We start from the raw sequence: 22,304 nt of genomic DNA, 5'->3' as shown, positions 1-22,304 counted from the left end.
AAACATCATTCAAATGAAGAGCTGGTTTTTTGAAAATAATAAACAAAATTGATATACCACTGGAGCAACTAACCACAAAAAGAAGATCTGAATCAATAAATTCAGAAATGAAATAGGAAATGTAACAACAAAAATCACAGAAATAAAAAGAACCATCAGGAATTACTACAAAGATCTGTATGCAAACAAAATGAGAGACCTAAAAGAAATGGATAGATTCCTGGATGCATACAGTCTACCAAAATTGAGTCATGAAGACATAGAAAACCAACACAGACTAATAACCAAGATGGAAACTGAATCAATAATAAAGACCCTACCTAAATGAAAGATCTCCGCGAGTGAGATCCCAGTGGAAAGAATGGGTCATCAAAGAAGGAGGTACCTTTCTCTGAAGGGAGAAGAGAACTTCCACTTTGACCATGGCCTTGTCTAAATATGATCAGAGTCGGTGAACTCAGGGGGCTTCCATAGCCTTGGCAGCTCATGACAAGAGCCTAGGGTGATTACTGATGCCATAAACAAGAGTGTCAATTTGTTAAGTCAACAACAGGAGTCACTGTGCACTTACTCCTCATGTAGGATCTTTGTCCTTAGTGTGCTGTACATTGTGATTTAATGCTATAACTAGTACTCAAACAGTATTTTTCACTTTATGTTTCTGTGTGGGAGCAAACTGTTGAAATCTTTACTTAATGTATGCTAAACTGATCTTCTGTATATAAAGAGAAACGAAAATGAATCTTGATGTGAATGGAAGGGGAGAAGGAGTGGGAAAGGGGAGGGTTGCGGGTGGGAGGGACGTTATGGGGGGCAAGCCATTGTAATCCATAAGCTGTATTTTGGAAATTTATATTCACTAAATAAAAGTTAAAAAGAAAAAAGAAAAAAAAATAATAAAGACCCTCCCAACAAAGGAAAGTCCAAGGCCAGATGGCTTCTCTGCTGAATTCTACCAGACTTAAAGAAAAACTAATTCCAATTCTTCTCAAACAATTCAAAACAACTGAAGCTTGCATCACCTTAATTCCTAAGCCATAAAAAGATGCAACAGAGAAAGAGAACTAACTATAGACCAATATCCCTGATGAACACAGATGCAAATATCTTCAACAAAATATTAGTCAATAGAATCCAACAACACATCAGAAAGATAATTCACAGACCAAGTGGAATTTATCCCTGGTATGCAGGGATTGTTCAATATTTGCAAACCAATCAATGTGATACATCACATTAACAAACTGAAAAACAAAAACCATATTTAGATAAACCAGATTTAGATAAAGCATTTTATAAAATACAATAACCTTTCATGATGCAGATGTTAAGCAAATTGTGTATAGAAGGAATATTCCTCAAAACAATCAAGGCAATCTATAACAAACCCATGGACAGTATTCTACTGAAAGGGGAAAAGCTGAAACATTCCTTCTAAGATCTGGAACCAATGATGCTCATCACTGCTATTTAATATAGTACTAGAAGTTTTAGCCAAAGCCATTAGGCAAGAAAAACAAACCCAAGGAATACAAATTAGATAGGAGGAAATCAAACTATCCCTATTTTCAGATGACATGATCCTTTTTATGGCAGATCAAAAAAACTCCATTGAGAGACTACTGGAACTCATAAGAGTTTGATAAAGTGGCAGGATATAAAAATCAACATGTAAAAATCAATAGCCTTTGTATAAACAGAAAAGTTCATGGCTGCAGAAGATGGCCCAAGTGCTTAGGCCCCTGCACTTGCATGCGAGATTCCCAAAGAAGCTCCCAGCTCCTGGCTTCAAATCAGCTTTCACCATTGTGGCCGCAGATGGAAGACCTCTCTCACTCTTTCTTCCTCTTTCTGTAGCTCTTTCAAATAAATAAAAAATAAATCTAAAAAATCTTTAAAATAAAATTAAGAGTTGGATTCTGAGAGGTAGGGGGACGAAGGGTTGGAGTGTGGGTGGGAGAGAGGTTGGGGGCAAAGTCCCACTATGTTCCTAAAATGGTATAAAGGAAAGATATGAAACTTGGGTAAGTTAAATAAAATTTAAAAAAAAAGAACTGAGGGGGTGGAAACTAACTGCCTTTTTGTAATATACATCATGACCTTAGTTGACAGAGTAAAACAGTAGCCTCTTAGGTCATTGTTCTGAGTATTGGAAGGCTCCCCTACAATCAGAAAGGATCTCTTGATATAAATGTAATTTGTGTACAGGAAATCAATTATTACCACATAGTGAGGAAAAGTTAATAACTTAGAAATTTATTTTGGAACTCAGAAATTGTTTAGTCTGTATCAGAAAGCCTCTTTGGGAATCAGAAACACACAGATTGGTTGACAATCTTATATGTGGTTAAGGGGTGTGTGTGTCTGTACATGTGTTTGTTCATGTTGTTGGATATATTTGTCTCACTGTAATATTTCCTCATTTTACAGATTCAGATCATTTCCAGAGCCTGTTGAGGTCTGGAGAACCTGGCTCCAGATGTGGCAGCTTCAAAGGACAGAGAGCACTGTAACACCGAAGCAACACACAGCAGTGAGGCACGTATCAACCCACGTTAACCCCGATTTTATGGAAAGCAGTGAGTGGACTGGTATTCAGATGCACCCTTTCTGTTTATGGAGCACCACCCCTCTCTGCAGCAACACATAATGCGTGGATTTAGTATTGATTCTACCACAAACTTTGTGGTTTGTGGCAGAGTTCCTAGAATAATCAGTTACTGAAGGAAATATCCTTATAAGTATCCTTAACTTTCATTGTTTGCTTATTTTTTAATTTCAGCTTTATTTTAAAGGCAGAGTGGCAGAGAGGAGGTGAGACAGAGATTTTCCATCCAGTGTGTTACCCCTCAAATGGCCACAATGGCTGTGGCTGGCCTGACCAAAGCCAGGAATCAAGAAGTCTATCCAGGTCTCCCACAGGAATGACAGGGGCCAAAGCAAGTAGGCCACCTGCTGCAGCTATTCTAGGTGCATTAACAGGGAGGTGGATCAGAAGAAGAGCAGGGGCCAGAGTGGTAGTGTAGTTGGTTAAGCAGCCGCCAACAGAAATGGCATCCCATATGGGTACTGGTTTGAGTCCTGGCTGCTCTTTTTCATCTGGTTCTTGAAAATCCTCTCATTTTTAGGTTTACTTATCCCTCTGAAGTCCTGTTATTTTTTTATAAATTTTACATTGAGTTTTAATTTTTTAATAATTTTCCTGATTTTAACCAACTTTGTTCCTTTAATCTATTTTTAAATGACAGTTAAGAAAAATTGAAATATGAAACACAAAAAATATAGAAACATGAAAATGTAAATGCCAGTGACATAAAATACTTCAGCTTTAAATAAATTTCACTCCATTAATCAAATGTTAGTTCAGTAAACTAAACAGAATTCTTACCATGCATGCCTGGCTTTCACACATTTTATTTTTAAGAACTGGATATTAATTATGACAAAAAGATTAAGAAGATATCAGAGAAAATGATGATTGATCTTATTTTTAAAGTTAAAAGTGGGTGTGAATATGATCTTTTTTTTTTTTTCAAGGTTTATTCCTCTAAGCTATCAAAAAGACTCTGGAATGGAAAGAACGGGGCAATCAAAGAAGGAGGTACCTTTCTCTGAAGGGAGGAGAGAACTTCCACTTTGACTATGACCCTGTCTGATTAAGATCGAAGTTGGTGAACTCAAAAGTCTTCCATAGCCTTGGCAACTCATGACAAGAGCCTCGGGTGATTTGTTAAATCAACAACAGGAGTCACTGTGTACTTACTCCTCATGTGGGATCTCTGTCCTTAATGTGTTGTCCAATGTGAAATAATGCTATAATTAGAACTGAAACAGTATTTTACACTTTGTGTTTCTGTGTAGGTGCAAACTGATGAAATCTTTACTTAATATATACTGAACTGATCTTCTGTATATAAAGATAATTGAAAATGAATCTTGATGTGAATGGAATGGGAGAGGGAGCGGGAGATGGGAGGGGTGCGAGTGGGAGGGAAGTTATGGGGGTGGAAAGCCATTGTAATCCATAAACTGTACTTTGGAAATTTATATTTACTAAATAAAAGTTAAAAACAACAACAACAACAAAAAAGACTCTGAAGAGCAGACAGACAAAGGTGGACAAGCAGGGCTCTGAAGACCAATCCTAAATTAGACTTCAAACCCTTTCAAAATGTTTTGTACACAGGACATCAATCCTCAAGAGTTCTCTATGATTTCTGGAATTCTTCAGGTGTTACAGCCAACTGTCCTAAGCGGGTAGTTTTCACTCTCAGTGTTTACCTACCCAACACATGGTCTCTCCTTACATCCCTGTAATGTATTTTCATCCCATGATTTCTTATTAAAACTTGTCTATCAAATGCCATTAATGATTCATAACCGACTAAATCCAATAGCTTGCCTTTAATCTTCATTCTTCTTTCATTAATAGATTTTATGTTCTTGCTCATCTTCCTCTGAATTATGTTATTTTCTTTTGTATCAAATAATTTCTCCATTTTTGTGGGTTTCTTAACCATCCTTGTCTTCTACTTAGGATTATTTTCTTCCTATAATGTTCTTATATGCTTTTATTCTCTATGAGGGCTACATAAAATATTCAAATAATTTCTCTATACTAAATTATCTATAATATTAGGTTCTTATTTTAGTAATTTTACAAATGGAAAGAATGCATAGTCTGTTTTGTTTTTCTTAATGTAAAAATGAAATGTGTGACAATGAATGAGCACACAATGACTTTAGGAAATCATCAAGGAGAAAGTGAGACTTACTGAATACCACCAACAATAAAAAAAAAAAAAACCTTAAATTATTTAGAAATAGGATCAACACTCAAAAATAGCAAGCGTGATTCTGGAAAGAAGCTTAGAATTAATGTAGATTACTTATTGACTATATTAAATTATTAAACTGCCAGCTTGTAGGCCCATAGACCGTACGCTATTAATCTTACATCATCCACAGTGATCAGCACTGTTTCAGCTCCACTAACGCCTGCTAAAAAGAATGTGACGTTTCCAGGCTTCTATATATGAAAATGTGCCACTTATCACAAAACTAAGATTCTTTTCAAAAAAAGTATTTTTGCATGCAATTCTCACAAAGATGTCAAACATTCTAGAAAGCATTTGGAACCTCTCACAAAGCCCTGAATATCATTCTTTCTTAACTCACAGTGCTAGACTCCACTCCCTTGCAGTGCTAAAAGAGGAGTGCACAGTGCTGGAATTCCAATAGGCCTATATGGAAATACCTTTCTCCTTGGTTTTGAATAAAGCGCAAAAGATAACAGAGAGTTTGGATGTTCTAAGTTGACAGTCCCACCTCCCTCAAATGAGAAAGAAGCGCTTTATCTGCACCTTTTACTAACTGACTCTGAAACATCAAGTAGCTTGTGCCAGATTTATAGAAATTCTCTATTTTATTGATAATGTGAAATGTAAATGCCTTAATGCTTTAGGTGGTCATAGAAAGGGACTTAAAAACTATGTTGGGGCCAGCGCTCTGGCACAGGTTAATTCTCCACCTGCAGCACAGGCATCCCAATTGTCGCTCCCCGTCTTCGTGGAGGAACGACACAGGACCCTGCGCTGTTCTTTCGTCTGCTCGGCCCTCCCCGGGTTTGCTGCTGGTTCTTCCCGGGTTGGCTACCGACCCTTCCACCTCCGTCGAAGGGCGGTTCCCCCTGGCCACTTTCCCCACTTCCGCGGGGGAGCGGCACACCGCCGGCCGGCTCTCTCGGGGGCTGCACAGGTGTTCCTTCAGATAGATGTTCCCCTTAGATGTTCCTGGTGCATGCCGTCTCTCTCCTCCTTTATAGTCCTCTTCCACCAATCCCAACTCTGCTACCCACACGCCAAGTACGCTGCTCTCCTCCAATCAGGAGCAGGTCCCACAGTTTATTGGTTGAACTGGAGGCAGCTGTGTAGAAGCTGTTTCCCTTCTCAGCGCCATATTGTGGGAAAGCAGATGCATAGAATAAGTCTTAATTCCAGTAACTTAGTCTAGTCCGAGTTGCTCCCAGTTGCTCCCCACACCAATGGGCACTGTTTCGTGTCCCGGCTGCTCCACTTCCTAACCAGCTCTCTGCTATGACCTGGGAAAACAGTAGAAGATGGCCCAAGCGTTTGGGCTCCTGCAGCCACATGGAAGACGAGGTAGAAGCTCCTGGCTCCGGATCAGCTCAGCTCTGGCTAATTGCAGCCATTTGGGTAGTGAACCAGGGGTTGGAAGGCCTTTCTTTCTATCTCTCCTTCTCACTGTCTGTAACTGTACATCTCAAATAAATAAATAAAATCTTTTTAAAAATGTGTCAGATCATCAAGCCCAATGTGAGGATCAGAGCAAGAAGAGGAAGAAGCACTAGTGCCTGTTCACTGGAATTTCCCGTTAGTCATAGGAACAGGTGAATATCACAAGTAAGTACCGAAGGGAAGAACTCCTGAACATTTCCTGATTCTAAACAGTCATGACAGGGTGACCAGCTTGCTGAGAGCTATATCACTAGACAAAGAAAACTGGGAGGGAAAAATCCACCACACACAATATCCAGACACAACAGGTATTAATAGCTCTATTAAATATCAATTTCACATATGTATTACAGTAGTTCCTTAATATTCATGAGGGATTGTTTCCAGGATCCTTGTGGATATGAAAATCCATGGATTTCTTATGTGAAATGGCATATTATTTGCATATAAATCAAAGCATATCTTCCTATATACTTCAAATCATCTCTAGATCTTATGATATACAATACAATACAATGCAAACAATTGTTGTATTGCTTAGAGAATAATGACAAGAAAAATATCTGTACCTATTCAACTTAGATGAAATTTTTTATAACACTTGCCATTTGATAAGGTAAAAATAAAAACTTCAATTGAAATTGTCTGTCTCTACAAGGGCATACATATGCCATTATATTTTGCTACAAAATTCATTGGGTTACAAAAATTTAAACACTTTGATACCTAATGTATTTCAAATTAAGTAATTTACTATAATCCACTGAACAAATTAACTGAATAGGTGACGTATCAACTTTGATTACTGATTTTTGTTAAAAATACAGAAATATTTTCTACTTTACTAAGACTAGATTCTTATCATCATGCATATCTCAATATCTCAGAACATTAATGTTATTTATAGATGAACTTAAACACATTCCTGATTCTCTGATTTGGAAGGCTTGACTGTTTTGAGCTTAATACTGTCAGAAAAAGAGTTGTAGAACTGAAAAATGGCAAAAAAAAATTCCAAAGTGTAAAACATATTTATTTTATTTGACAGGTAGAGTTATATACAGTGAGAGAGAGAGACAGAAAGAAATGTCTTCCTTCCATTGGTTCACTCCCCAAATGGCTGCTACGGCTAGCGCTGCACCAATCCAAAGCCAGGAGCCAGGAGCTTCTTCCTGGTCTCCCGTGCGGGTGCAGGGACCCAAGCACTTGGGCCATCCTCTGCTGCCCTCTCGGGCCACAGCAGAGAGCTGGACTGGAAGAGGAGCAACCAGGACAGAACCCGGTGCCCATATGGGATGCTGGTGCCACAGGCAGAGGATTAGCCAAGTGAGCCATGCACCGGCCCCCGCAAAAGTGTATAACTCTCTTGCACAAAATATTGCAACAAATATATTCAGTAAATTGGTTGCCTCATTTTGCATTACTTAGTATTAGCTTGCATCCCTTAAATTCAATTTTATTTTCTCCTTATACAGGTGTGTTATGCCTGATGTAGTTTATTAATTGGAGATTTAAATATTTCTGAAAGTCTTTTACATGGTTAAGAATTACAGAAAAATTTTTTTGGAATCAACTGAGATTTCTATTCATAAGTTCCATAGTTTTACCTTTTTTTGCATTTTTAATGGCACTGAAATTAATGTTCTGGCATGAACATTCAAGACAGCAATCAAGGTAATGAAGCAGGTGTAAGCCTTGCCACCTTGGCAATCAGTCTGTTTAGTTCAGATAAACTCAAAACACTCTCAATTCCTCACCCTATGCTTCTTTAGTCTGTTGACCTCTATGTCTAACCTCTAGTGAAGATTTATAATCAAGAAATTAGTATTGTTGTCTTCTGTAACTTGCATACTTACAATCAGGAGGCATCTTTTCCATAAATGTTTTATAATATTCTTTTAGAAGTTCAAAATTTTCCTGATTAATATTTTCTTGCAAAGAGACATCTCCAAATCTAAAAATAGAAACAGAAAAGTAATGATGGGGTGTAAAATAGCACCGGGAATTATTAATACTTCTTATTTTTCTTTTTATATGGATGTCAACAGTTTCCTTTTGGAGGCAGGTTATTACGTTTTGTTTTGTTTTGTTTTGTTTTGTTTTGTTTTGTTTTGACAGGCAGAGTGGACAGTGAGAGAGAGAGACAGAGAGAAAGGTCTTCCTTTTGCCATTGGTTCACCCTCCAATGGCCGCCACAGCCAGCGTGCTGTGGCCGGCACACCGTGCTGATCCGATGGCAGGAGCCAGGTGCTTCTCCTGGTCTCCCATGTGGGTGCAGGGCCCAAGTACTTGGGCCATCCTCCACTGCACTCCCGGGCCACAGCAGAGAGCTGGCCTGGAAGAGGGGCAACCGGGACAGAATCCAGCGCCCCGACCGGGACTAGAATCCAGTGTGCCGGCGCCGCTAGGTGGAAGATTAGCCTATTGAGCCGCGGTGCCGGCCGGCTCTTACTTTTTAAAGTTACATTACACAATGGTGAATTCAGCATGCTCTAGTCTACTGGCGTGATTCTACTAATCACTTCTGAAACACTCAAGTAGTCTCACAATCATCAAAAGTGAACAGAAATGAAATACCAATTGTAAAACACAGGCCCCCAAGCATGTGCATAATTGGTACTCGGCCAATGTCAGTTTGCCCAAACTAACCTGTACTTCTCCTGAGGAGCTGCATTTTTCCATGTATTTTAAAAATCCTCTTTCTTTATATCTGCCTAATTTTCCTCTTTACCCTTGACAATTCTCAGAGGAGTCCAGAAGACCAGGACTGCACACTGGGCTGCATGCACTCTGGCACACTCTGTCTGCGAGTACAGGCACAGGAAGAGCACTCCCCGCTCCTGGAGAGTAGTTCACTTCCGCCCATGCCACAAGGGCCAGCGTCTGCACCCGTGCTCTTCTGCCTCTTCTTCCAGACCAACCTTTCTGCCTCCGTGTCACTGAACTTGTCTTCTCTTCGAGCACTTCCCAGGTTCAAACTCACAGTGCACGTGTCCATCTCTATAAAGGGATTCTGAGAAAACGGCTTCCAATTTGTATCTCCACCCAAACCTGTCTTTCAAGATGTCAGCTGAAATTTTCAATGTGAGCTTCTCACCCCACTTCAAATGCAACATAACACAAAACTGGAAACTACCTCATTTTTAAACAATATTTCTAAGCCTGCCCCCAATACTTTGTCATTTTCTCAGGCTCAAAATCTACACACTGTTTTGGATTCTCTCATTTTCCATCACCTCACCTCACTCACTATTCATTGATAATTATATCCACCATACCTCTGCCATTAATATTAGGTATTTAATCATATCCAGTTTGGACTCTCTCAAAGCCTCCCAAGTGTCCAGCACTATGCTTCCAGTCTCTTCTCTTCCAGTCCATCCTTGACAGCATGGTCAGACCATTCATTTACCAACAAATATAAATTTAACATCAACCATGTACCAGCCATTGCACTGTGCAATACCCAAAATGTTGGAAAAATTAATGTAACACACATTTCATCATTATCAGCTCTGTCTCCCCTCTCCCTGAAAGGGCAAAGTCCAGTCTCTGTAGTTTTATACCTAACTTCTCCACAATTGCTTCCAAAACATCCAGTGGGAATGTAGTTATACTTAGCACTTTCAGTGCAGTATCTAATGGCCCTGGGACTTTTCAAATGCTAACCTTCCTCTGACAAGAATGCCTTACTTTCTTCATTGGTTTGATGGAGTCTTATTCATCCCTCAAAGCCCAGAAGAAGCCTCATGTTTTCTGATTCCCATGAAGGGAACGGCTTCCGTGAATCTTTTTCTCTCTTGCCCTATTTCCTTCCTTACATCTGTGATTATTGCAGGATTCAAACTGTAGAGTAATATTTTTAATGTGGCTCCTTAGTGGATGGTAAATTAATTCAGAACACTGATCATATCTTGTGCTTCTTGTCACTATTCTTCCTGTGCCCTGTGGCTTGGCAGAGTACTGTCTGGTACAGAGTCAATGTCCAATTTCTATACTGAGTTGAACTTGGAGAAAACGCTATAGGAGAGTTTCCTTATGCTCTGGAATAAGTTTTCTAACTTTTTTACTAGAATGACCAATTGACCAATGCTTTAAAAATAGCATTAGTATAATGGTCAAAATGTTGTATCCTCCAAAAATATATATGCTAAAGCCTGAACCCCAGGTATGACTCTGTTTAGTGAGGAGTCTCTGAAGAAGTCATTAAGGTTACATGAGGTTGTGGGAGTTGATATCTGAACCTATAGGAATAATGCCCTTAGCAGAATGGAGCCTCCCTCTCTCTGTGAACACATGGAAGAGTTCGTGTGAGCACACAGTGAGACCAACAGTATTCACCAGCAAGCCAGGAAAAGCCCACTAATGAAAAACAACAGATTGGGTAGAATCTTGATCTTGGACTTCCCAGCCTCATGAACTATGACAAAATTTTCTTTTAAGTCACCTAGTCTATGGTATTTTGTTGTAGAACTTAGTACTTCCTTATTTAAGAATGGATATCTGTAACATGTTTTGGTTTGGTGTAGATATGTAGTAAAATATTAGACTTTGAGGACATAGCACATATAAGATGCACGTGCAAGCTGGTAAAGTTCAAAATTCAGAACTATATAAAGGAAGCTCAGAGAGCACAGTGGAAGAGATTTGCTCGTCAATAATTGGTGGATAACAGAGTGCTAATTAAATTCAGCTTTCCTGCTTCTCTCAGTATTTTTCCCTACTTTGCTGTTTTTCCTGAAAGTCTTGTGTGCCTTATACAGATAACAGGTATCTACAAAATGCATTTTTAATATGTAAGAGTGATAGAAGGGTTTGAGAGAGACATCTGTTAAGTAGTTGACTGACAACTAAAATAGTCACAATGTCATGAGTGATGCAAATTAATCTACTGAAGAAGCCTTGAAAATGCAGGGCTATCCAGTCCTTGAAAAGTCTATAAATATAAGACTCTCATTTCTCTCTCAAGATCACACTCACAAGCCTTGACTTACTAATTCAAACCAAAAACACTGCATACTGTAATGTCACAAAGGAGAGACAATTTAGAGTGCTGATTTTTCCCCCCAGGGTGTATAATTTAAGTTCAGGAATATCATCCATTTAAAACATTAGATGGAATGTATATATGGAATATATATATGGAATATAAAATAATCTTAGATATTGAATTTCAAACACATTTAATTATCACTGAAAGATTCTTATACAATAAAATAAAATTATATTCTGATTTATATATACTGCAAGAAGAGATTAAAAGCATTTCCATAGTTGGAAACTACGATGTAATATAAACCTTTGTTATCTACTTTGTAACTGACAAATTAAAATTATGGAAATCTGTGATGTCCAGGAAATACCTTTTGATAAGAGGCAAAGGAGGAGAAATAGTTTGAAAATAATAGATGGCAACAGGAGTCATGAACAGTTTTGGCATTCAAGAGGGTTATAACAGTTGTAATATTTTTGATTTAGTAAAAGACATTTGTGACGGCCTACAATGTATTTAACAAGTCACAATAAGGAATATATTTAAACACATTTAAAATGTTACCTAGGAAGGAAGGAGACATTTAGAGAGTAAATTTTGGACAAGAAAGTATTTTAAATACAAAACTATCAAATTCTCCAAAATTCTACCTGTGGGGGAATTTTTCCAATGAGGCCTTACAGCAAACTAATGACATCTTTCTCTAAAATATTTTAACGCTCTGTTCTGTGAACTTTAAGTGTTCGCAAAATTTTCTGATATCTCTACTCGTAAACTATGTTAAATGCAAATGTACTTTGCTTAAAAAAGCATTTTTTACAGTGACTTGCGTGATCATGTATAATCATTTGTAGTCTGGCAGAGGAAGTTATTACAAAAAAGATATTTGAATGTTACTAAAAATAAATATTGCAAAAGGGAAAAAAGACTTTTAAATCCACAGTTTTTTACACAATTAGCTGAGTTTATAATATTGATATATATGAACATGGAATTACTAAAATGTCTTCCACAAATAGATACTGTGTTGTCTATGTGAATAATTTTGTATTAGTACCAATATGTCCCTCTGTTTTTCCCACATTTAAATTTGATCTGAAGCAAGATTATTTAAAACTCAATATTTTACCTTGTTATATCAAACAAATTGGTACTGATAAAAAGGAAAATGCTATCCACAAATCTAAATTCTATGTGCAGAAACATATAGGATTTCCCAGCATTCTCCAAAACAAGCAACAAAATAAGAAAAAGCAAATGCCAATGTTATACCCAAAGCTTACCTCTCAGCAAGAGTTTGCTGCTCATTGATTCCAACATTAAAAAGAACTGGGTGCACATGAAGCAGTTGCCCTTCTTTAATCTGTTGAGGTAGCGACTCAAACATCATGGCCGGAAGCTTGACTTCTACCACATAATGTTCACTGGTGCAGGTGAGGGACAGAGGGAAGAAGCATTACCTATTTGATTTGTGTTATGTTATTTTAGATACATTGGAACGAAATAATAGAGTTGGAACATAGCACTGATTCAGTTTTTGGCTGCTAAGTGCTTATTTCCTGTTGTTTACTCATTCAAGAATCACTCACTCATTTCATTATTAAATTACTTGGCATAAGGAATTGTAAAAATTTGTTTGTATGTTTGATTTCTCCTCATTACTCCAAGCTCCTTCAGGAATGGAAACACACTTAGTTCATTTTTGTGTACCCGGGGCATGTGTATAGGGTGCCTTAATATTTTTTTAATTTTGTTTCAATTATTTTTAAACCTCCCAAGACAAGAAAAGTGAATTAATGATGAATATTTTACTGTAGTAATGATGAATAAACCAAGCCATTAGTAATATTTTGGCATGTCCTAATTGTGATTATTATTGATTGAACCTCCCTGTTTATGATGGTCTGATGGAAATGTAATGGTTTTGTTCATTAAGGTGTAACCATGGGGAGGGGGGCTTGCTCAATTTGCAACATTGGTATATCACAGGAGCATTTTTCATTGGAAATTTCTATTAAAATTCCCCTAATGTTTAACGTTAAAAATTTAAATTGATTCATAAAGTATGGTTAACAAGAACAGCCACTTGTATATTGAAATTCGATATATTCTGCTATAGAGTGAATTTAATATAGAAGTATAAGTTTTCCCAGAAACTAGGAAAAACCATGTGTTTCAAGAACTATATACAGGGGTGTAGTTCTGTAACTTTATTTTAAAAGGAAGCAAGGACAAATCATTAGTCTCTTTGTAAAACTTTGATTTCTCCACGAATAACATCATTGATAAACACCAAAAATCACTGCTGCTAAAATATGTTTCTTTCTGGCTATGAACTAAAGAAATCAGATGTTCATGAATCCATGTAGCACGGAGGTTAATAGTACCTTCAGATGGAGGGACACTGTTTTGCTTTGTTGAATTGCTCTCAGGGCCCTTTAAAGTAACTTGGGTAATAGAGGGTTGGTGTTTATTTCAAGTCTTTCAAGATTATGAGAAGCATCAATGATTCAATTAGTATTGAAAAGTTACTGTCCTAGGGTACAATGTATTATATAATTTCTTTGTGATCAATTTTAATTAGCTTTATTAAAACAGTATTGATATAAACACATGCATTTTAAGTATGTATCTCAGAGGCTTAGAAAATTTACAGAGCAGTGCAACTATGATGATAATCCAGTTTTAGAACATTTTTATCACAGTAACACAGTACCTCTTCTCCCCATATGTAGTCAACCCCACTCCCATTGTTAGTCCAGAAGCCACTCTCTGCTATACAGATGCTACATTTCTGCTTGTTTCCTAGGAGTAGACTCACATAAGAGTTCGCATTTTCCTGTCTGGCTTCTTTCACTCACGTGATGGCACTATCAGTGCTGGTTACCTGTCAGTGCTGAACAACATTCTGCTTTCTGGATAGATCACATTTTGTTCATGAATCTGTTAGTTTATGGACTTGGGGTCACTACATGATTTTGGCTATTAATAATGGTGCTGTTATGAACACTCTGGTACAGAGGTTTATGTGGACATGTTTAATTTTCTTGTACTCATATGATAATTTAGTATTTAACTTCTTAGGAGGTTGCCAAAGTTTCCAAAGTGGCTATACCATTTTATATTCCCACCAGTAGCAGCTGAGTTTTCCAGGTATTCTGGATCTTCACCAATACTTGTTATTATTATCTGACTTTTTGATGATGATGATGATTTTAGTGTGAGTAGTACCTAACTGTGGTTTTAATATCTCTCTGTTAATGGCTGGTGATGTTGACTGTGTTTTCATGTGTTTATAAGCCATTCATAAATCTTTTCTATTCAAACATTTTTCACATTTTAAGTTAGGGTTTTTGTTTTGGTATTGAGCTGTAAGTTTTATTTATATATTCCAAATATAAGTCCTTTAAAATGAATATACATATATTTTATCACCTGTGACTATATTTTAATTTTTTAAATGATTTTTTTCAAATTGTCAAGAGGAGAATAAATAAATAAATGTTAAATAAAAAAGACTACTCCTAGTATATACCTGTATCCCATATCAGAGTGCCTGGATTTGCATCATAGCTTTACTTCTGATTCCAACTTTCTGCTATTGCACAACCTGGGAGGTAGCTGGTGATGGCTCAAGTACTTGAGTCTCTGTCACCCACATGGGAGATCTGGACTGAGTTTCCAGTTGCTGGCTTTGGCCTGCCTCAGCCTTATCTGTTGCAGGCATTTGGGGAATGAATGAGCAACAGGGAGATTTCTGTCTCTCACTGTCTCTCTCCTTTCAAATAAAAATAAATAAATAATTATATGAAAGTTTACTATTTTGATGGAGTCTATCAATATTTTGTTCTTTGAGGCAGGCATTTGTAGTGCTCCATATGGGTGCCAGTTTGAGTCCCAGCTGCTCCACTTCTGATCCAGCTCTCTGCTAGGGCCTGGGAAAGCAGTAGAAGATGGCCCAACTTCTTGGGCCCCTGCATCCACGTGGGAGACCCGGAAGAAGATCCTGGCTTCTGGCTTCGGAAAGGAACAGCTACAGCTATTGTGGCCAGTTGGGCAGTAAACCAGCAGATGGAAGACCTCTCTCTCTTTGCCTCTTCTCTCTCTGTGTAACTGATTTTCAAATACATAAATAAATTCTTAAAAAATATTTAGTGCATTGACTTTTGCCTTATATTTATATAATAACTCTATTTAACCCAATTCACTGTTAGTTTTTGTATATGTATGTATGAGGTTCTCAAATGTTTCTTTTTGCATAAATACTGTCCAACCTCAGTTCCTCAGTTTTTTTTTTTTGTTGTTGTTTTTTTTTTTTTTTTTTTTTTTTTTTGAGAAGACTCTCTGTTCTCCACTGAGAATAATAGTGTGGTAAGAAGACGAGCTTCTCACTTTAAATAGCCAGTGTCACATCAGTACAGAGTTGTACTACTTTCCAAGTGTGTGTATGAGTAAATTTTTTTCTTTCTAATGATTGGAAAATAAGCCGTGATTTAGCTGAAATGTTTAGTTTTATGTGTATGTGGCTTTTCTGTATAAGAAACAGTTACTTTTATTCAATCACATGGCTCTAACCATCCTTCATGGAAAAGTGAAGATACTTATTATATGTATACTACAGACAGGGATATTCATTATCCCTGAATTGTAATACGCTATGTCTCTTCCTCCTTCTCATCTTCTCCCTCCCCTTCCTTCTCCTCTCCTTCTCCTTTCTCCTCCTTCACCTCTCCTTCCTCCTCCTCCTTTCTAGCATAAAAATCTCTTCCTTTTCTACACTGATATGTTTTTATTCTGACCTAAGAGTGTTCCAACAATAACCTCAGGCAGTTTTTTTTTTTTTTCCTTCTGTTGGTTCACCACTCTAATGGCCGCTATGGCCAGCACGCTGCACCGATCCGGAGCCAGGTGCTTCTCCTGGTCTCCCATGCAGGTGCAGGACCCAAGTACCTGCCCCATCCTCCATTGCACTCCTAGGCCACAGCAGAGAGCTGGACTGGAAGAGGAGCAACTGGGACAGAACCGGTGCCCCGACAGGGACTAGAACCCGGGACACCAGCACCGCAGGCAGAGGATTAGACTAGTGAACTGCGGTGCCAGCCCTCAGGCAGTTTTAAAAGTGCTAACACCAGGCAGGCTGATCCGATCCTGGCTTCGGATCAGTACGGTGCGCGGGCCACAGCGCACTGGTTGCAGAGGCCATTGGGGGGTGAACCAACAGAAAAGGAAGACCTTTCTCTCTGTCTCTCTCTCTGTTCACTCTGCCTGTCCAAAAAAAAAAAAAAAAAAAAAATGCTAACACGAGAATGGTTGAAATTTGGAAGACTTCTGATAGAATCAACTTCTCCTAGGATATGACTCCTGTGTTAGAGAACTATTCTATACACCATCATTCTTCTTCATTATTTCTGCTATTTTGCTTATCATGTAGTGACCTTCAAAGCTATTTATTAAAAATCCTTTTCGGAAATCTCAGAGTCTTAGTGAATTGTCAAAAATAATTAAGAAAAATGGAAGTACATACCCCTGACATAGGAATATATCATTTCTAAAATGTTTCTGCTTTTACTGAATTTAATTAAATTCATTTTAAGAAGTATGACACTATTAACTGACCAATTCCCGCAAATGAAAAAAACATCAAAAGTTTTAGATTAATAAAGAGAAGCATGTTCTTGTCATGCATGCTATTATTTTGAATTTCTCATATTTTATGGGAGAGTACTACCATACTCACTTCAGTACAATTTACTAATATTTGAGATGTTTAGGAATTTTTTAAGAACTCCTCAGGTCACATCACCTGCATTTATTTATTACCAAGGAGGAAAAATGAACAGAGACGAATTACCAAATTTTCCTTGATCCCTTTATTAGCAGTACACAGTGCATATCTAACAAAGCTTAGTCTTAAGGAAATGGGCACAACTTACCGTCTTCCTGTTATGACTGGCAAGACATCATTGGTTTTGGCTTCAATGATTTTAAAAGCTACTTTCTTTAAATCTGAAATGCCAACAGCCATGTCCTCTAGCATTCCAATTTCATCACCTAAATGAGAGAAAAGGTACTGAGTTACAAATGTACTATTCGCACAAAATGTCACTGGCTACTGTACCTCCCTGCTGGAATTTAGTCTAGCATTTTAGTGAATGAGTTTCTGAAGGCAGTGAATACATTCTAAATGCTTTTCCTCAGAGACTGAAGGTTTTCATCAGTGAAAAAAGAACCATCTCAAAGGATTTCACAAGTCAATGTACACTTTGAGGAAAAAAAGAACATACACATTGCCTGAGAGGTTGGAGAGGTTTTAACCCCTTTATGAAACAAAGTGCAGATTTCTTTCCATTGGCAGTACTGACATTTGATTCCTATAAATAATGGAGATGGCTGAATTGATAACCAAGACTCTGGCTCAGGCTAGTTTTATATTTCTGTACACTGACAAAGTCTGGAAAGGAAATAATTAAGATTCTAGATTAGCAGTATACAATAATAATAATGTGAGCCGCAGATAGAATTTTAGATCGCTTGGTAGTCATATTTTTAAAAGAATAAAAATTACAAAGTGAAATTTTAAGGAACATCCTTTACCTAGCCCAATGTAATCAAAATATAATCTCAACTGCACATTAATATAAAATTATTATTAATATGAAATTATTTTTAGTCTTTGAGTGCATGTTTCACACATATTGATTTGAAAAGACACATTGAACTGCTCAAAAGCCACATGAGGTTACTGTATTGAACAGTGCAATTCTAGACATTATAGCGTTAAGATTTTAAACTCCAGTCGTTGAAACTATGTTGGCAAAAAGCCTTTTATATTCAAAAAGCCAGATGGCTGCTCAAGAGTCCACTCTGAAATAATCTATAATTCCATTTTCAAAACATAATGAGAAGCAAAAGTTACAAGGTGAATGAATACAAAAAACTAAGTTATGTTATTTATGTAATAGTTGGTGAAACAACAGTTTGCGTCTATTTGCCAAAAAATTATAAGTTAAACATCCTTAGTAACAGGAATATAATTTTAACATCTGCTACATCATACTTACTGTAGGTACTCAGCAATCCTTCATATTGTACTATCAACCCCACTGTATAAAGCTGCTGCAGGAATCCAGGGTCATTTAAACTTGAATGCAATTTGATGATAAAACCACAAACCAATCCAGCAAGCTAAAACAACAACAACAACAAAAGAGATTTACTGGGATCAGGAGGCTTACAATTTTTAAATATTTTAAGATTTTTGAGGCATCATGAATTGAATTCAAAAGTACCAAGAATGTATAACAAACTACAATTATTCATATATACATACTAAAACAAGTTTTCATTCTTTGCTCTACTAAGACACTGTATGAGAGTCTTGGCAGGTGGTATTGCAAAATGGTAAGGGGCGTGGACTCAGGAAGGTGTATATTCAATTCTGTGTTCACCATATCCAACAGTGAAACCGTAAAACATATGAATGTTTAATACTTCCAAATCTTGGCCGGCACCGCAGCTCAATAGGCTAATCCTCCCCCTGCGGCGCCGGCACTCCGGGTTCTAGTCCTGGTCGGGGCGCCGGATTCTGTCCCGGTTGCCCCTCTTCCAGGCCAGCTCTCTGCTGTGGCCCGGGAGTGCAGTGGAGGATGGCCCAAGTCCTTGGGCCCTGCACCCACATGGGAGACCAGGAGAAGCACCTGGCTCCTGGCTTTAGATCAGCGTGGTGTGCCGGCCACAGCGGCCGTTGGAAGGTGAACCAACGGCAAAGGAAGACCTTTCTCTCTGTCTCTCTCTCTCACCGTCCACTCTGCCTGTCAAAAAAAAAAAAATACTTCCAAATCTTGTTCTTTTCACACGTAGAGTACAGACAGTTCTCATTTCATGGTCACTGGAAGGACACAAGGAAGACATATGTAAAAGGCAGAACATTATGCCTGAGGCCTGTGTGGATCCATTTGTCACTGGACTACCCAGGAAGTAAAATGTGACAGGGAGAGTCAGCTAAAATATTCCCTTTGTCTGGGATGTTTAGAGGGGAGGACTTTGGTCTCTTTTCCTGCTTGTCTTCTGTGTATAAAACTCACCCACATGGGTAGAAGCAGGTGTGAAGGCAGGCACCATCAGGGTCCCTGTGATGGAGGCTGGCAGTGGTGATATGAATAGTATTGGGAATGGAGAAGGCAGCTCTGCCAAGCCTCTCATCAAGTCTTATGCCCTGCAAACTTTTTAAAACTTCATAAGAGATCATGGTAGAACCTTGTAGAAGTTGTGTAAATAAAGGGATCTCTTTAACTGAGTCTTAGCTGGTCATGTGCATTGCAAGGCTGTTCCCTTCCCATACACAGCATGCAGACCCCACAGCATAATACAAGAATGGGTTTTCCTTGCTTCAAAGACTCCATGGCCTGTGACATAGATCATGCATTTCACAAACTCGGCCATCTCCTGTAGAAATACATACCTAAACTCTGGTATTTATCATGCATAAGGAAACACTGGGTATCAGATCTTTAAGGAAAGCATCTCTTTAAAAATAAAATGGCAAAAGGAGTACTCTATCAGCATCAAGGATGGCAGGGTAACAGTTCCACACTGCTCTGCACAGACAACAGCAGGCACCTACTGCTTGGCTGAAGACGATGTCTCTTCTTAGCGTCAGCATCAGACACTGGGGCAAGCTGTATGCAAGTTCCTGGAGCAGCACAAATGTCAGGGACTGTTTGGCTCGGTTCACCACTTCTCCCATGCAGTCCTTCAGGGTGAGGATCAGGGGGTACAACTGTTCATACCAGTCCTCTGGGGGAGGGTGCAAGAAGAATGGGGTAGGTGAAAGATGGTCTTGGAATATAGAACAGGTTTTTTTTTTTTTTTTTCAGTGAAATTATACATACTATTAAGGATTGAAACTGATTCGATTTCAGAATCTCTAAATGTAATCTCCTGCCCCTCTCCCCTTGCCCTGAAACCCAGATGTGTGCTCTGTACATGGATGAACTTAACATATCCACAGTAGACTTTCTCTTCTCTTCGCTCATTCCTCATCTCTATCCGCACTGCCTGAGTCTAAGTGCGTGGCACCAGTGTACTCTCCCCGGAAACAGAAGTTTTTCTGGACTCCTTCTATAGTGTTCACGTTAACTTGTTCATTAAACAGATTCTACTAATAATTTCATAGCCCATGAGACAGTCAATTTCCCCTCCCCTTCTCCTAGCCCCATGCATGCCCTCTTAAGTAACCACCCTCCCTCCAGCCATTCTCTGTTCAAGTCCAGTCTCAACAGTGTTGCTAGAACAGCCTTTCTAATACGATTCACTCCATTCTACCACTCACTGTCACTTCCTTACTTGAAATCTTCATTTTTAAATTTTTTAAGAAAGCTTTTATTTAATGAATACAAATTTCATAGGCACAGCTAACACTAACATATCCAGATTAAAGTCCAAATTCATGAAAGAGCTTCCATTAATGACCTCTGCTTACTTGTCACATTCCATCTCTTAGAACTTCAGTTTCAGTCTTGAGTCCTGGTGAACTGAAAGCATTTGTTTCCCTAAACAAATGCAAAGTCCTAGCTCTTCTAAAATGTGTTCCCTCCAGTCATCCTCCTGACAAACACTGTCTTCTCTGCCAACTCAGCCCAGTTTTCTCCCCCAGGAAGTCTTTGTTGATTTGTTCCATGTTTTCTTTATCAACTCCCGAAGTTTGACTAAAGTTCACTTCCTTCCTTCATGCCCTTTCTGTGCTAGCACCGCTCTCACACTGCTTTCCATGTGAATGGGGTCTTACTAAGGACAAGGGATTTATGTATTTAAGATTTACTTATTTAATTGAAATTCAGAAATTCAGGGAGGGAGGGAGGGAAGAGGGAGGAAGAGAGAGAGAGAGAGAGAGAGAGAAAGAGAGAAAGAGAGAAAGAAAGAGAAAGAAAGAGAAAGAAAGAGAAAGAAAGAGAGAGAAAGAGAGAGAAAGAGAGAGAGAGAGAGAGAGAGAGAGAGAGAGAAAGAGAGAGAAAGATCGATCGATCTTTCATCTACTGGTTCACTTCCCAGATGGTTGCAACAGCCAGAACTGGGACAAGCTGAAGCCAGGAGTCTCATCTGGGTCTCTCACTTGGGTAGCAGGGGCCAAAAATGCTTTGGCAAAAATGCATCCACTGCTGCTTTTCTCAGGCCATTAGCAAGGAGCTGAATGGAAAGTGGAGACGCCAGACTTGAACCAGTGCCATATAGATACCTGCATCACAGGGGGCAGCTTAACCTATTTGCCATAACTCCAGCCCAAGATTTATTTTTTCAATCACAGAATCCCCAGAACCTAACATAATGCCAAGCATATAGTGGATACTCAATAAGTTTTAATAAGTAAAGTTAGAATGAAAGTAATTTAAACATTAAATATATAAAGAAATATGAGAAAGACAAGTTTTGGAAGTGTTTTGGATTTAAATCTCCAAATTAGTATGCAAAACTGAAACCATTTGTGCTATTTGTATGTCTAGGTTTCTGACATACATCAATTATACGGCTATGACTTTGGCATATGAAATAGAAACAAGTCATATTCTATTTCAGTTTATTTGGAGATCAAAATCCCAATGAGTGTCATATATTATTAATTTTGAAATATATGACATCCCATTAGTAGATAAACAAACAGTGATATGACAAATATGATTCAATAAGAGTAAGAGCTGCAAAATTAATTGTGAAGCTAGATAGGAATGATATGATCTTCCCAGCACAAAACTGCAAGCATCATCATGAGTAATGTGACTAGTCAATAATCAGTTAAGAATTTAAAGAAGTTACAGGGAATGATGAAAACAATTATAATCATTCTTGGACTATATCTACTGTCACTTATTTATATTTTAGTGTCAAAACTAGACAAAATCAACATAAATGGTTCAAAGATTAATGGCCCCAACTTAATAAAAATATATGGTCACTATTAGTATGATATGTAAATATCCATGTGATGTGAGCAGCCATTTGTTTTAAATTACAAACTTAAGTGATATAGTGCTAAAACAGAAGAGAAAGGGGAATTCAAT

At 38.1% G+C, this 22,304-nt stretch overlaps 1 protein-coding gene across 17 annotated transcripts in view; it reads right to left on the bottom strand.

The window, feature by feature from the left end:
* The window catches only part of INPP4B (inositol polyphosphate-4-phosphatase type II B), a 1,031,775-nt gene that overhangs the window by 213,765 nt on the left and 795,706 nt on the right, over window positions 1-22,304 (bottom strand). For all 17 annotated transcript variants that reach the window (XM_089302446.1, XM_070047510.2, XM_089302447.1 and 14 more), the window contains 5 exons: window positions 19,874-20,046; window positions 18,312-18,435; window positions 17,184-17,301; window positions 12,534-12,674; window positions 8,114-8,211 (listed from right to left, as the gene is read on the bottom strand). In XM_089302446.1, coding sequence (XP_089158572.1) covers window positions 8,114-8,211; window positions 12,534-12,674; window positions 17,184-17,301; window positions 18,312-18,435; window positions 19,874-20,046 — 654 coding nt within the window. The remainder of the gene's footprint in view (window positions 1-8,113; window positions 8,212-12,533; window positions 12,675-17,183; window positions 17,302-18,311; window positions 18,436-19,873; window positions 20,047-22,304) is intronic.

The sequence above is a fragment of the Oryctolagus cuniculus genome, chromosome 8 (genome assembly GCF_051225735.1).
Source record: "Oryctolagus cuniculus isolate XC-2025 breed Fujian yellow rabbit chromosome 8, ASM5122573v1, whole genome shotgun sequence".
Lineage (NCBI taxonomy): Eukaryota > Metazoa > Chordata > Mammalia > Lagomorpha > Leporidae > Oryctolagus > Oryctolagus cuniculus.
The sequence above is the reverse complement of the archived record's forward strand: the minus strand, read 5'-3'. Positions and strand labels throughout refer to the sequence as shown.